We start from the raw sequence: 15,578 nt of genomic DNA on the forward strand, positions 1-15,578 counted from the left end.
ATTCTTTTTTGATAAAATGTCTATATATTTGTATATAATATTTTTTATGTATGTGCTTTTTTTTAATATATATTTATCTATATTTTGTACATCTACTTTCATATTTCTATATCACTTTCTCTTAAAGAACCGATATAGAATTTTTTCTATATATATTTGTGCTTTTTTAATTTTTTTTTATTTTTTTCAATATATATTTATCTATCTTTTCTACTTTCATATTTCTATATCACTTTCTCTTAAAGAACCGATATAGAATTAGTTTTTGAAACTTGTGTTCTTTTATATATCACTTTTCTATATCACTTTTCTATATCACTTTCTCTTAAAGAACCGATATAGAATTGTTTTTTGGAGGCTTATGCTCCTTATATTTATTCTCTTCTAGTTTATTTTTGCAAAAATATATATTTAAATATATATTTGAAATATATGTACTTAAATATATATTTTTTCTTTTCTTTTATTCTATCTCATCTATTTATACATATGGTACGCTTTTATTGGGTGGGTATATACTCTCTTTAAATCATAAAATATAAAAACTCGGTCGCGAAAGTAAAATAAATTTAAAATAATACTTTTTAATTTTAAAACAACTGTCCCTCGCGTAAAATATTTGATAGATTTTAAAACTTTCCAAAGTAGGTAGGTAAATAGGTATCTGTGTAGGTAGGGATGCGTATATACAAGCACTTGTAGAAAATATATTAGGCCGGGTAGGTAGGAAATTTTTTAAATCGAGTAGGTAGGAAATGTACTAGACCGCGGATATAGTTAGGAACAAACATGTAAGATTAGGATCAAGGCATGTGCCATGCAGCCTTAATCCTGATTAACAAGGCTAGTAATGTTTAAGATAGAAGTTTAGGGTAGGACATAGCAGGTTTAAAAATTAGGAAAAATGCAAATGCACTGATTAATATGAATCACTGCATATGCATGTAAATGTAAGATTAAATTTCGTTTATGTAAGGTAAGGTTACATTTATTGTATGTAAAAACTATATATAAAAAAGACTACAATAATAAGAATTCGAATTGTAAAACATCAGTAAATGAAATTTATATCGAGAATTTAATGTGCGATGAAGTATAGCATACAATAAGTGTAATGTTACCAGAAATATTGCCATGTGTGGTTCGTATTTATTATGTATGTACTTTATTGTATCGATATATATGTAAAAAACTTGCAAAATTGTAAAACTCAAAAATTGTAACACACTTTGATAAATTGTAATAAACCAGTAAAAGATATATTTTTTGAAAATGCAACTTTTCAGACACGCATATATTTGTGTGCCGTCAAATCAATTTTAAATATTATACTTATTTTATTTTTTTTACTGTGTACTGTAACTATATGTATATATGTAGCGTTTGTAAAAACAATAATAGCAAATAGCAGCAAATGATGATAAAGAAGATGGTACCTGAGTACACTTTACAAATTCTGATGCTGCTCGCTAAAATAAGATTCTTTTTTTGACTATCACATCTTTTCTGGTATGTCACATTTATGTTGTACGAAAAGTTGCAATGGTTTTTCTTATCCTTTTCTGTTTTCCTTTCTCATCTTCTCATCGCGAGATCGGTCTCATTTTAAATTTCAAAAAAAAATCAAATTCACGCTCTCGAATATACTCACACACTTAAAGAAAGTGACCATTTAAACTCGTGCACATAGCACAGAATAGAACCGCACGCTGTGGACATACCGACATGTCGTTTGTGGACTGGATGCGTAGTTTCAATGTGTACCACTCGTGGACATGCGCTAGTTTACGGGGCGGAAAAGTGATTACACAGTCTCTTATGGACGTGGTCGCTCTCACGCTTCTTTTTGGTATGTATATCGATATACCAGCTGTCCGATTGGTTTAGATTTAAATAAGAGCCAATCACAGTCGATTGCTACTTTGTCATTCAGTGAGTGACCGTGCTTTTGGATGCACCCTGTCTTCTCTATAATTAAACTATGGCTGTGTTCCAAAATTCACTGCAGCGCTAAAGATTTAGATAGTTTACGTCGCATATATTATACAATTTTAGCACTGGCAGCGTGCTGGCAGCAATTTTGGAACACAGCTTATATAGAATCGATAATCGATAGTTTAAGTTATTCTCAACGTCGACAGATGACGTCTACTGCAGTGGTTAACCTCGTTTTGAAATTGCAGAACAAATTAAATTGTTTGTAATATTTTGTTCGCTAAGTAAACTAAGTATTATTTGACAGCGACAAATGCCACCAAAATGTAAATTTCAAGAAGGTATAATTTTAATTTTTTTCAGTAAATTTTTTAATGTAGATTTTTTTAATAGTAAATAAATAGTAAATAAATTGTTGATAAAACTATTAAAAACTTGAAAAAATGGTGCAATTTTTCAAGTGGCATTTTAATCTTAAATAATCATTATTCATTTTGTGTTGGTTCTCTTTTTAATTACTGATAGTCTAAACTGTCTGTTGAGATTGTGATTTTGTGGGATTTTGTAGGAGAGAAAGTTCTGTGCTTTCACGGCCCATTAATCTATGAAGCAAAGTGCCTGAAGATTTCCATAAATAAGGATAAACAAATAAAATATTTTATTCATTATGCTGGTTGGAACAAAAAGTAAGGTTCTTGCAGGTTGAGATTTCAATGCGATAGGGTTAATCATGCTTTGATTGGATTAAGAAAATTAAATGATGTAATAATCATGTTTGTTGTAAATTATATTGTTTTAAACAAAGTTGGGACGAGTGGGTACCAGAGAGCAGAGTGCTCAAATACAATGAAACAAATGTGCAGAAACAGAAGGAAATCCAAAAAGAATATTTAAATCAACAATCTGCTCAGAAAAATAAAAAGGGTAATACAACGACAAAGATACAGGGTAAAAAGACTGATGGAACTAAGGAGAAAGATGGGGACAGCAGATCGAGCACTCCTGTCGCAATTGCTGACAAAAGTACAAGTCGATTGAACAAGAGTGCGAGCAACACATCAACATCGTCATCTTCCCACGATTCCGCGTCCGAACCTCCGCGTAAAAAGCGAAGGTTTGCAGCTACAATGTATCTGATTTTGTTTTTGTATTTAGATCCATTTGATAAATTGATTTTCTTTTTAGTCGACTAGAATCCTCGGCTGAAACGGAGCAATATCTTCCTAAGGTAGAAGTTAAGATTAATTTACCCGAAGAATTGAAACACATGCTGATAGACGAATCCGAAATAATACTGCAGCATCATAAACTACCTGCTATACCAGTACAAAATACGGTTGACAAAATTTTAGATGACTACGTAGCAGTAAAATCCTCTGGGAAAACTAACGACGTTAGGTATAACATAAAGTAATTTCTTATCATATTGTTATTAGGTTTTGTTACGCAAACATATGTTGCGGTTAATGGTACGAAACTGTTTTTTTAGAGAAATGGAAGTAGCGAAAGGCATTCGTGAATATTTTAACATCACGTTGGGCCTTCAGCTGTTGTACAAATGGGAACGACCGCAATTTATAGAAATAATGAGTGATAATTCAGAAAAATTGCCGAGTCAAATGTACGGAGCGTTTCACTTACTCAGATTGTTCGGTAAAGTTTTGACCTCATTCAAGAAATAATTCAGTTTTGTTAGTTTTGTTAGTTTGTCTTTAAGATAATAACTTTAAATTTGGTTTCACAGTGAAACTTGGCGATTTTATGTCCTATACAAACTTGGATGATAACAGCATACAGTTGTTGCTGTCGTATTTCCACGATTTCTTGCAGTACCTGCAAAAGAACAGTAGCAAATTTTTCAATCTTCAAGAGGACTATATAGACCCGCCGCCGGATTATCATCGGAAATACGGTTAACCGATCGCTCAGAGAGCTAGTTCTCATTTGTTTGTTAAAACCGAACATCGAACGAATTTATGACGCAATGGCACACCCCTCAAAGGACAAAGTGTTAATACATGTGTAATTTAGTTTTAATTATTATAAGAATACCATGAAAATCAATTGTGAATCATATATTGTTTCATATACATATCGCATTTACCATAAATAACAAGACATTTTTTTATTAAAAATTTACACTTCTACTCTCGATGTATTTTGTCCTTCTCTTCCCGCGTAAATACATATCTCGCCTGAAAAAAATAATTTTTTTCGACGGATTTCTTGCCGGATTCTTTCGTTTCGTGCGAACGATGTGTCAAACGAGCAATTTATCAAGATTGATGTTGATAATAGCGAATAAGTATTGAAGTGTGTGTATGTGATTCTGATCCTTGTCGTGTGGTTTGAATCTTCACTTGAGCGCGACGTGTGACAGTCGCACACAGTCGAGCCGGCACCTCGTGTTGTTGGACGTTCAATGCACTGGTGCATGTCCGACAATTTCGGGATTACACAGTTCTGTATAATGCACACATCGTTAAGCGTATAAATAATGAGTCAGAAAAGACCGATATCAATTTATAATATACTACAAATTTAGTGTTTAATTAGTTTGTCAAATAGTGTGGCTAGCAATATTATTACAACTTAACCTCAAGTAAACATGATTTTAAATTCAATCGTGTTGCTTGCTATCGGATTTTTCGGTACAATAACATGCAATAACGCGTACAATGACTTCTTCGACGAGGAATTGATGTTAAAACCTCTGTCGACCAATCATGTTTACGCTCATTTTCAATTCACGACAATATGGAAAACGACGAATCATGCGGAAGTTTGTGAGTGAATCTGTCGTGTTCGAGCGAGGAATTTCGTTTTTTTTTTTTTTTTTTAATATAAATACACAACAGAAATAAAATTGTTTCAGTTCAACACACGCATCTCTTTCCAAGGGGATTGGGTGAGATTATAGGCCGTCACAATGTTGATGAATTGCATATCACTTTAACAGAAGGATTGTGGAATTATCAGAAATGGGGATATCCCTTTCACGATGCCGGACCTGGTGCTGAAATTATCACTTGGTTCAACAAAGATGTTACAAAGTGAGAAACATTTTGAGAAATTGTCATAAGTATAAAACTTTTAGGACAATTTATATATATACACACACACAATATCTCAAATATCTTAAAGATATGATGAGTCAATAGTTAAAGTAAGAAATCATATATTTATTTATTGTCTCATTAATTCAGTTATTTAATATATGAAAGTAAAACGTTTATAAATATAAATATTTATAAAAAAAAAATGCCAATATAAGTTTTTCAAGTTCTTTTATACATATAGTGTAGATGAGGCGTGGAAAGGACTGACAAATGCCTTAGCTGGATTGCTATGCGCGTCATTGAATTTTGTTGACGCATCCAATAGCATGTCGCCAGAATTTACTTTTCGTTTCACTGGCGTTACAGAAGGACCGGTAAATTCTAGCCACTTGCGTTATTCGTCACTCCCAAGGGAAATAGTTTGTACTGAAAATCTAACACCGTTCAAGAAACTGCTGCCTTGTGATTCCAAGGTATTCGTAGCTAAAAGAAGTCAGCATTAGTCTGCTTACGGAATATGTATTATTTTACACAGCAGTTAATTAAATTCTTTATCCATAGAAAGGTCTAGCGACATTGTTAAACTCAGCTCACATTCATAACACAAATTATCACTCAATTGGAATACATTTTCGACCGATATGTCGCGACGTAACTTGCACGAGAATGTCTCTGGAACTGCGACAAACTGTTTCATTGATATACGACACGATGACGGACACAAATCAGGTAAAACAAAATAGATGAGAAATATATATATATATAAAAGAAAAGATATTGTAAAATCAAAAGTAAATCAATGAACGAATTTTTTTGACCGATCATTTGCACATCGACGATTTATACAGGAGTGGTCAATACGGAAGTTCTTCGGGATGGGACTTAAAGGCGCGTGTCCGCTCGCAACAATAAGCAACATATACATCGATGTATTGGGCAATAATACAAATCATGTGTTCGAATTGACGCCACCTCCAAGCACAAAAGTCGTTAGTCTACGCGGCGGACAACAGAATAAAATAGCCGTGTACGACATCAGAACTCACTCCAGCAAAGGGATCTTTAATATCGCCGCCGTATATAGTACAAAAACAAGCACCATAATTTATCCCTCAATCTTGTACGCAAACAGATATATCATCGGTACGTTTTGCGCGAGGAAAGGCATAAATTTTTTTTTTCACACCTATTTTTGCAGTTTTTAAATATATATATTTTTTTTTCTTACGTGTATTTATGCACAATATTAAAAGTGGCAAATACTTCGATAGATTTTTACAAAAATTGCAATGAAATGCGATTACAATGCGGCTCTTTCGTAGGGTACGGTCAGGAAAGAGGCAGTTTAGTGACTAAACTGTATAACAATCACTGGCAGATATTGGACGTGATCTTGTTGGAAAATATTCCATGGTACTTACTAGTTTACTTACATTCCATTACAGTAACTCAAAACGGACAACGGGTTCGCCCGTGTAAGTAAACAATAATTATATAATATAATTGTAATAAGAAAATTGCGCGTAAAAACTAATATTTATATACATAATAGAAGATAAATGTGTATAATAATTTGTACGACTTACACGACTAGTAAAATTTACAAAAGAAGTTTTTTTATTCGTGAAAATTTTTATAACAATTTTAAATATGACTTTTGTATTGACATTTATATTTCACACTATTATTATTATTTTTTTTTTGTCTTTTTTTTATTATAGTAGCGCAGCGTTATCTGCCCGGAAAAGAAAGAAAAAAACCATATTATTTGGAACTGATTTTGCGTCTACCACCGCACTCGGTGACGAAGATCTCCATAGATATGGATTACTTGTTTCTCAAGTGGCAGGAATATCCGCCGGACGCTAATCATGGTTTTTACATGGGACCGGCTGTGATTACAGCTTCGTTGCCTATAGCAAGAAATTACACCGCTCTGCCACTTGATGGAAGTACTATCACTTCAAGGTTCGTTCAGTTCAAACATTTATTTGTCGATTTTCAGAGATATCTTTTTTTTTCATATCGCAAAAAGTTAACCTTCATAGGTTGGTCACAGAGAGTCATTCTGGATTTATCACAAAATTTAACGAAGGGTTTTGTTTTTTTTTAAAAAAACACTTATATTTTATTCTCAGTATTTCTTGATTTTCTATATAACGTAACACAATTCATTTTCCGACTATTTCTCTTAATGATGAATACTCGCAATATACTGCAATGTTTGAAGCCAGTTTCAACTGGCTACAAAAGTTAACTGACGAAGTGTAACTAATTTTTTACGGTAAAAACCTGCAGTTTCAACGCCTCGAGAGACTACTACCTCGTACAGTTACGAACAGAGTCTTTGCTGATCAGTCTTCCGACTCCCGACTTTAGCATGCCTTACAACGTTATATGTCTGGCCTGTACGGCCGTCGCGTTAGCGTTCGGGCCTCTTCACAATATTTCCACAAAGAGACTGGTATTGAAACGTATTGAGAAGGACTGGAAAGGTAAATTGTTCTCTTTCTTTGTAGATAAATTCAGATCGAAAAAAAAACAGGAATAAAAAGTATAAATAAACACATACCTCTCATAAATATATTGAAAACTATCTCTCTCTCTCTCTCTCTCGCCATTCGAACAAACATAACATGTATTCACATATTCGCTACAATTAATTGTATGCAAACTCAAGACAATTAATTGTGTTCTTTTTTATAATAACGAATGCAAATATTTCGTTTGCCTCGTTGAAGGATTTAGAAAGGAAGAAGAGATGATTTCTTTGAACTTCTTTTCTAGCAAAAAATACACACACCTATGTAAAACAAAACAAGATTGCTCTTACTTACTTAACCTTCAACTTTCCAATCAATATAATTTTTTTAAACTTGCTATTTTTTTTGTTTTTTTTTTTTTTTTTTTTTGTTGTGTAGAAAATATTAAAAGTACGTTTTCCGATTTACATCCTGTATATTCCTGTGTACATATTTTAATTTAAAATAGGCCTATGTTTCAATGTGAAAACTTAATTTACATCACTAATATAACAGTTAACTTTTTTTATGTAACAGTCTTCCGCTACTTTATACACGACGGGTTTCTAATACATTCCATAAAACGTTTATAAACTGGATTGGATGAAATCCGTTCCGTTATACTTATCTGTGTGAGTTTATTCCTCAAATAATATCGTGAAATCTCTCAACAGTCATGCAATAACGAAATATGAATTCAGCCATTCATAGTCATTGGAATAATTATTGGAATATATATAAGAAACGTAACACGCGTACAAAGTACAAACGTATCGATTAATCAGAGAGACGAAATATCGGCATACACAAACGATACTCATTCTCGTCTGCTTTTCACTGATCTCGTTGCTCTAAAAGTTTGCTGACAAGCACAAATGTATATTTCCACTTAAAGTCTGTTTCGGTGACAATTTTTGCAAACCCGATTTCGCGTTCGAAGATCCCGTCGTTGTGTTAAGAGGATCTCTGTTCTCGTCGCAAGACGCCGGTTTGCGCAGATCGTCTTCTTCTTCGTCGGATGAGCAAAGATCGATCAGCATAATCGCGCGCGAAGAACAATCTTTCTCCGTTGTTGTTTCCGTAGCTTCCACGTCGTTCATGGAAAGTGACACTTCGGAGGAAGGGACCAAGGCTTTAGCTGTCGGTGCAGCGTTGTCCCCGTCTTCAGAATTTGAAGAACCCAATTCGTCATTGAATTCCGCTTTACGTTTCGAAGATACAAGAGTAGTTTGCCCGCAAACTGTCTTTGATCTTGGTCTCGTTTTGCAAGCTGGTCCCGCTTTTCTCATCGGTCTGATCTTTGGCGCGTTAACGTTCTTTTGATGAAAACGCTGATATTTCGAAGGATCTTTTTTCAATTCATCAATCTGCATCTCGTTCAGCCGTTTGAGAACAGCGTGAATAGGTCGGCAAGCGATGTACAATAGTTGCGACCGTATGTCTAGTACTGAAGAGAAAATATAGATTACGCAATCTATCTGAGTATTTATATGTACAATCTTTCTCAGGTTTTTTTTTTAACACAAATTTATATATTACATAGCAAATTATTTTGATGTAATGGTAACCTAGTTAAATTTATTATAAAAGTGTGTTAACTCTTCAGTGTGAAAATATTCAAATATCTTCTGACCAAAACAAATATTATTCATCGAAAATTTAGTGATAGAGGAAAATTTATACATTTTTTTTTTCACTCTAAAGAGTTACACAGATAGGTAATAAAAATGGCTAATTAGTTGTTTTAAATACGCACTTGGTTTGTCACTCAAAGGATTTCCGAACTTATATTGGTGCACATAATTGTTATTCGATATATCCCGGTTTGGTTTGTACGTCACTATCCATTTGGTACAATTAACTGTGTCGAGCCACTTTGGTCTACATGAGTGGCTTAGTACCGGTGCGACAACGTGTCGCTCTATTCTATCTAATCGTTCTTGTTGCGTGTCTTCGGTTATTATGCTCTTCGATCTCTTCGCCAGTACCATGCCAGCGGGCGACGAGAACGGAATAGTCGCGCATCTTGTGAAACTAACGGTATTTCTAACACGCTGAGACGTGCGTCTAACGATATTGTTATCAGGAACATTTGCAGTTTTTACGTCGCTCGATTGCGCTTCTTCAGTCTTATTCGAAACCAATTGGAAATATGACAGAAACTGATCTTGCTGTAACTCAACTTGCGAGATCAAAGATAGGTCTGGCGAAGATGAGCGAGAACCGCTACCACCTTGGTCCTGCTCGGCGCAGCATATCTTTTCGTGTTCCTAAAGAGAGAATATTTGTGTAAAAATAAGAAAGTGCCGTTTCGCTCTTACATTGTATACTAAGTTTAATCTATTTACTATTACCTTCATCTTTGCAAGACCAATAAACTCGGCGTCGCAATTGTCGCACAGATAAATGTCGTCGCTCGGTTCAACCATCATAGGGACTTGTTGCTGTTGTTTAGTCTTATTACCCACTGAAGACGCACGAGACAACAACGTTCTTCGAGCATTGTCAATTTTTCTGTCATAATACTGTAGGCGCAGAAAATTGTCTCATTCATTAAATTAAGATGAAACAAGATATATCAAACTACTACAGCGAGGCTTTGGCAGCACCACTAATTCGTTAGTATATATGCGGATATACATGCATTTTGTACACACCATGTTTTCATTGCGAAACGTCACTAGTAGTTTTCCCGTGCTCTTGTGATACAGACTAGTTGTTGAATCCCAATTATTAACATACTCTAATTCTTCACGGGGGTACTGCGCGAGATAGGAACAAAAACGCAACAGATATTCGCTTCTGTGATATGTGTAACATCGGAAAACCAATTTCTTTAGGTTTGCCATCCAGTTCTAAAATAACATTCGTTGAGGAGTTGATATAAAAAAAAAAAAAAAACTCTTGATTACTTAAGATGATCAAATAAAATGATGCTTACTTCGTTTATCTTCTTGGGTCTAGTCAGTGGACTTGAAAATGTAACATCTTGCGGCCACCACTCAGGTTTATTAATAACCTTAGTGGTATCATGACCCAATGAGCAATGGACCATGAACAATATAAATCGTTCAAGTTGCGCCTGTGTGTATAATTATATCAATGTTAGATATTACACATACATCAACTGCTTCATTCTTAATTACTTAATTACAAAACTTAAACTCAAAATAACAATTACATACAGAACTAGTAAATGTACCATTGTGATTTTCTCCAGAGATGTGGGATATCCATCAGCAAATAAGAGAGGAAGATTGGATACCATAGAACCTTCTTCCTCTGTTAACATGCCCTGTTTATATCTTTCATCGGGATTATCCATCTCATCATTTAACAATTGATTTTCAAGCATATTACTCCTGTCTATCTCTTGTACAGCCGGACATTTCATATTTGCAGAGTCATTCTTTTCATTTTCCATTTAAAATATGTTTGACGTACATACGAGAGATCCTATGACATAATTTTGCACAGATTACCTTTGTTATCCACTTAAGTTGCTTTTTTTATACAAATTTATACAAATTTTATACAAATTTATTTTACAATGTTCAGTATAAAGCAAAATGTACAAGTATTTTTATACCGTGCCCAATTATTCAATTATTAAGGTCACTTCAGAACTTTCTACGAGAAAAAAACCAAATTGCTTCAGAATTTTTTAAGTTCTAGTAGTTTTGGCTAAATAAACGATCTTATTATTTAAGTACGCATTGAGAAGTTTAACTATTTTTTTTTTTTTTTTGCGCAACATACGTCACGAAACAGAAGAGGCGTTTTTCTCTACATTCGAGAGTTATAAAGTATGTCGCCCGTACTGGAACCATAAGAGCAATAAAAATAATAAATTTTTTACTGCAAAAACACGGATAATGCTCGTTATACAGAATCAAATCTGATGACGTTACGTGCGTCAAAAAAGATACCTTTTGTTTCTCGCGATTCTCCTACCCGCAAGGAGGTTCAACATCCCTCAGAACCACTTGGCCTGGAACAACTCCGTCACATTTTTACACACCAGCGTAACTATTCGCACGTATTACTTCTCTCCTTCCGTTTCTTCTTCTCTCGCAATTATCCTTTCTCCAAAATTTTTTTTTATCACTTCAACTCCAAACTCTGAATAATTCGGATGAATCACGCAATGGAAAAAGAATTTTTTTTCGCGACAATTCGCGTATTTACTGTTATGAACGAGCGCGTAAGGGTGATTTTGGCACGTTCGTTGGGTATTTGCGAGCGAACAACATTGATTTGTTTCCGTTCCTGTTCCTCTCAAATTTTCTTTTCAGAATTTTCGTTTAAAGGTCTCGTATCGTGGCGCGCGTCTTGTTTTCGAAAAAAATGGACGCCTCTCGGTGACCTTAAACGCGACAATGCCGCGATCTTTACGTCTTCAGGTATCTCGCACAGTACACACAGGCGTTGTTATGACACCGACGCAGCTATAAATTCTAACCACGTCAGTGAGAGAGCGAACGCGCCGAGACTTTTCCTCCGCGACCAGAGAGAGACCAACGACGTTGTCCGATGTTGTCTACTTGTTCGATCCTGCGCTCTGCAAGAGAGTTGATTGTTGGATTATAAGGCGCGGGAATTATATTGGTCGGAATGTTCTGCCCGTTCGTCCCGCAATCCGCGCGGGGCCCGCGCGATCGCAACCGCGACAAAGGGACGGGGGTCCGCGGCTTGACAGTTCCCTCCCTTTTGGCGTCTGACGACGGCTCAAGATGGCGAACGTCAACTCTCACAAGTCCGCAACTCTTCTCGCCGATATGGAAGTTGATCAACAGCCACGACGCCGCGTAGAGTCCGCGAGGTCGCTTCGACCGTTCCTCGCTCACGAGAGAGACCCGCGCGAGCTGAAATTCAGATGGAACACTTATGCAGAGTGATCTTAGACGCGAACTGAAGTTTTTTTTTTTTCCGCAACTCTTCGAACGAAAGAGCAGGCAGAAATTGCAGGAAGAAGCGCGAAAGAAACGCGAACACTACAGTGGTGGTCGCGTGTGTACAACGCGTACAAATGTTCATCACAAAATGGCGTCTGACGTACAACAAAATGGCCTACGTGTGACAAAATGGCGTCTGAGGCGCATACGCATTGCTTCGAAAATTGAAACAATGAGAAACAAGTTTCTTATCCGTCGGCTTTACTCCGTACGATTTTTAAACAAGGTTTTCTCTCTTAGAGACTGATACTTTTGTTCTCTATTAACAACGTCGCACCTCATATTTTTTGTTTAAAGAACAAAACATAACCTCTAAGATACGACAATTTGCACTGGTGACGTTAGTGACCAAAGCGTGAAAAGTGCACTTAAAAAACTATCTTAGCGCACTTAGTAGCTTTTGTTATTTTTTTTTTTTTTTGCAAACGTGTGTAAAAAGTTACATTATATAAATATTACGTAATCGGCATTGTTAATTACACGCCCGTAAAAAAGTAATTTATCCGAAAAATAATCACCAGATCAAGCGTAGTAGTGTAGTATTTACTTTTTAAATGTGTGCAGAGAGTATTCCTGATAGGAAAACATTTAAAAAATTATTTGACGAAATTTTGCACTAAAATTGTAATTTGCAATTATACAGATATATTTTGGGAAATAGATGTAAACACATTGATTTGATCTTTCATAAAATGTTTGTTTGCAAAATTACTTTCCAAATACTATTTCGGCAAAAGAACGATATGGCGAATCATCTTGGCAGTATATTTGCAAAATTAATTTCAAAAAGGAATTGTCCAAGAATTGAGAAAAACATTTCAGTTATGTAATGTTTAAATTATGTAGAAATATCATTGCATATGAAGAAATCAACTTAACCCTCTATGGGCCGAATTTTTTTCTTAAATATAAAAAAATTTAAGACGTATACATCATCTTGTGAAAAAAAACAAACTATTTGGTAAAATGTGGATATATTAGCTTGTGACTTGAAAGTTACATGGGCCCATAGAGGGTTAATTCATGTGTATACTTATGGAAATGCGACTTTTTCGCAATTTTTGACAAATATTATTTACAAAATTTTATTTCGACAAAACTGTTGCGTTACGGCGAATCATTTTAGTGCAATCGTTGCAGGATCGTCGTTATTCGTGATGCCATTTTTGCGCAATATTTTCACAATTTGCCTATTAGGAATAATATAGGACAGTGGGCCCATTAGTGTGTCATTAAGAAAATTTTCTTAGATATCAATTAATTACACAATATTTTAACTTCATTTTGTATTGAAAAAAATGTACTCATTTTTCAGACTTTTCTTTTTATCGAGATATTTTTTTAACTAAAAAATATTACAATTTTATATTAATTTCAATAAAATAAAAAAAGTTACATTTTGCTGCAGTTAGTGTGTCCTTCAAGACAAAAAGAATTATTAATGTCCCCAGTTAGTGTGACTGTCCCGGATTGTGTGCTCGCAGTTAATGAACAATTTAAAAATTAATAAGAACGTTTTTAAAGCTACTTTTTTTTCTATAAAGTTAAAATCTTTTCATATATAAAACTTACAATTTAATTAACGAGAATTGTGTAAACAATTAATGTATTTGCTATTTTTATAAAAATATTTCTTATTGCTTTTGATAACTTTTGAGAAAATTTGTCACTATTGCATAAATTTTTTAAAAAATAAGTTGTTCACTTGTTTAACACTTGAATAATATTACATTTTCTTTCTCTAAACGTAATCTTTATTAACTTAATTTTGTCAAAAAAATATTCGAGACGTTTATTTTTACGATTTGTTTAATAATCATTATTTAAATGCAAACACACGCTAATTGGATCAGGCACAGTGACTGATTACTACCCCAGTTCGCGAATAAACATTTTTCCTAAACTAACCTCAAACAGATTTGAGGTTAGAACTGTCTTAGAGAATAAAATTGAGATTTGTTTCGGAAATAGTCTCGTGCCAAGATTATAGAATCAATTAGTCGATCAAAAAGATGGATTTAATATATAAAAATATATGTTTATTCAACAAAAGAACTAGTAATCAACATGTTGCGCAATAAAATGGCCTCCGAAACATATAAAATGATTGTTGAAACAAAAATCACACACACACATGATCAAATGATTAAGATTAAATCTGCGATATACGATGTTTCTTTTTGTGCTAAATTGTGAACACGAGCATCAGAATCGACTGATCGTGATTAGTGGAAACAAACACTTACCGCAGGCTTTAGTCGTAATCGATATGGTTTAATGTATTAAAAATAACGACCAAGTGTGTGCTACGAGCAATTATACAAAGGCGTTAATGCCTTTACCATACGTTGTACTTTTCATTGTTAAAATATTGTTGGATTACATCGATGCAACTTCATATATAAAGGCATAAACACCCTTGCCCGTACACACGCTTGTACTTCAAAAAAAAACAAAAAATGGAAATTTTTCGTTTCATTTACTTAGTTTAAAAAGCTAAACTATTGGACTAATAAACTTAAATAATTTTATTTTGTCGGACCAATAATTTTTCTTGTTTATTTATTGTTTTCTCTTAGTTGAGTTTTATTGCGCTTTATTTTTAATCCTAGAGTCGTCCCTGGTTATCTCTTGCCAGTAGTCAAAAAATGTTGTTTTGCTTTATGTTGGTTTAAAATAAAAAATAAAATGCGCAATAGAGCGCAGCAAATCAGCAGCCAGCTAACTGGTTGAGCTAAATAAATTTGTACTAAAATTTTAATATTTTCGCGTAACAACTTCACGCACGTTAAGTTTTTTCTTTTTTTTTTCGTATTTTCGATAAACCTACGTGTGGCTGCATGTGAACGCGCGTAGTTTCACATCATGTGTTGCCAATATACATCGACTTCCTTTTATTCGGTTTTGTCTTATTTTCACTCACCGGTGGCACACAATTTTTATCGGTATAATTGCACTGTACACATTGACTTCCTCTTCCTTTCACGCGAAGCGAATTTGGCGACGACGACCCGGTCTGCACTGAGAACTGAGATGGTCAATATCGCGAAATTTACTTCACCAACATCGGATACTCAATCTAGTATATGTCGAGTTCATTGGTTGAA

At 34.3% G+C, this 15,578-nt stretch overlaps 3 protein-coding genes across 4 annotated transcripts; 2 read left to right on the forward strand and 1 right to left on the reverse strand.

The window, feature by feature from the left end:
- Positions 1-2,140: 2,140 nt before the first annotated feature.
- LOC109861663 (mortality factor 4-like protein 1) lies at positions 2,141-4,082 on the forward strand. Of its 2 annotated transcripts, none has more exons than XM_020441396.1 (6): positions 2,141-2,276; positions 2,504-2,621; positions 2,741-3,049; positions 3,121-3,345; positions 3,425-3,588; positions 3,680-4,082. In XM_020441396.1, exons 1-6 carry the CDS (start codon positions 2,249-2,251, stop codon positions 3,850-3,852), a joined length of 1,017 nt encoding a protein of 338 aa, XP_020296985.1. In that variant the 5' UTR covers positions 2,141-2,248; the 3' UTR covers positions 3,853-4,082. The 2 variants fall into 2 exon arrangements, with proteins under 2 accessions (XP_020296985.1, XP_020296986.1); XM_020441397.1 differs by having other exon boundaries at positions 3,121-3,333.
- A 104-nt stretch (positions 4,083-4,186) lies between these two features.
- Positions 4,187-7,570, forward strand: LOC109861662 (GPI transamidase component PIG-T). The gene is made up of 8 exons (XM_020441395.1): positions 4,187-4,721; positions 4,811-4,988; positions 5,236-5,467; positions 5,556-5,723; positions 5,843-6,137; positions 6,317-6,469; positions 6,716-6,962; positions 7,293-7,570. Exons 1-8 carry the CDS (start codon positions 4,544-4,546, stop codon positions 7,543-7,545), a joined length of 1,704 nt encoding a protein of 567 aa, XP_020296984.1. The 5' UTR covers positions 4,187-4,543; the 3' UTR covers positions 7,546-7,570.
- On the reverse strand, positions 7,564-15,466 carry LOC109861661. The gene is made up of 8 exons (XM_020441394.1): positions 15,395-15,466; positions 11,446-12,381; positions 10,719-10,972; positions 10,458-10,598; positions 10,174-10,371; positions 9,871-10,041; positions 9,273-9,786; positions 7,564-8,963 (listed from the first exon to the last, which is right to left on the reverse strand). Exons 3-8 carry the CDS (start codon positions 10,938-10,940, stop codon positions 8,368-8,370), a joined length of 1,842 nt encoding a protein of 613 aa, XP_020296983.1. The 5' UTR covers positions 10,941-10,972; positions 11,446-12,381; positions 15,395-15,466; the 3' UTR covers positions 7,564-8,367.
- Between the last annotated feature and the right edge of the window lie 112 nt (positions 15,467-15,578).

This window comes from Pseudomyrmex gracilis, unplaced genomic scaffold (genome assembly GCF_002006095.1).
Source record: "Pseudomyrmex gracilis isolate BER0280 unplaced genomic scaffold, ASM200609v1 scaffold_909, whole genome shotgun sequence".
Classification (NCBI taxonomy): Eukaryota; Metazoa; Arthropoda; class Insecta; order Hymenoptera; family Formicidae; genus Pseudomyrmex; species Pseudomyrmex gracilis.

Coding starts and splice junctions, on each gene's coding strand:
- LOC109861662 (XM_020441395.1), top strand. CDS start 4,544: ATGATTTTAAATTCAATCGTGTTGCTTGCTATCGGATTTTTCGGTACA. Junction 4,722..4,810: donor GACGAATCATGCGGAAGTTT/GTGAGTGAATCT, acceptor AAATTGTTTCAG/TTCAACACACGCATCTCTTT. Junction 5,468..5,555: donor TGCTGCCTTGTGATTCCAAG/GTATTCGTAGCT, acceptor CTTTATCCATAG/AAAGGTCTAGCGACATTGTT.
- LOC109861663 (XM_020441396.1), top strand. CDS start 2,249: ATGCCACCAAAATGTAAATTTCAAGAAG. Junction 3,346..3,424: donor GACGTTAGGTATAACATAAA/GTAATTTCTTAT, acceptor CTGTTTTTTTAG/AGAAATGGAAGTAGCGAAAG. Junction 3,589..3,679: donor TCACTTACTCAGATTGTTCG/GTAAAGTTTTGA, acceptor TTGGTTTCACAG/TGAAACTTGGCGATTTTATG.
- LOC109861661 (XM_020441394.1), bottom strand. CDS start 10,940: ATGGAAAATGAAAAGAATGACTCTGCAAATATGAAATGTCCGGCTGTA. Junction 10,042..10,173: donor CGTTTCGCAATGAAAACATG/GTGTGTACAAAA, acceptor CTGCGCCTACAG/TATTATGACAGAAAAATTGA. Junction 8,964..9,272: donor TCCTTTGAGTGACAAACCAA/GTGCGTATTTAA, acceptor TTTTCTCTTCAG/TACTAGACATACGGTCGCAA.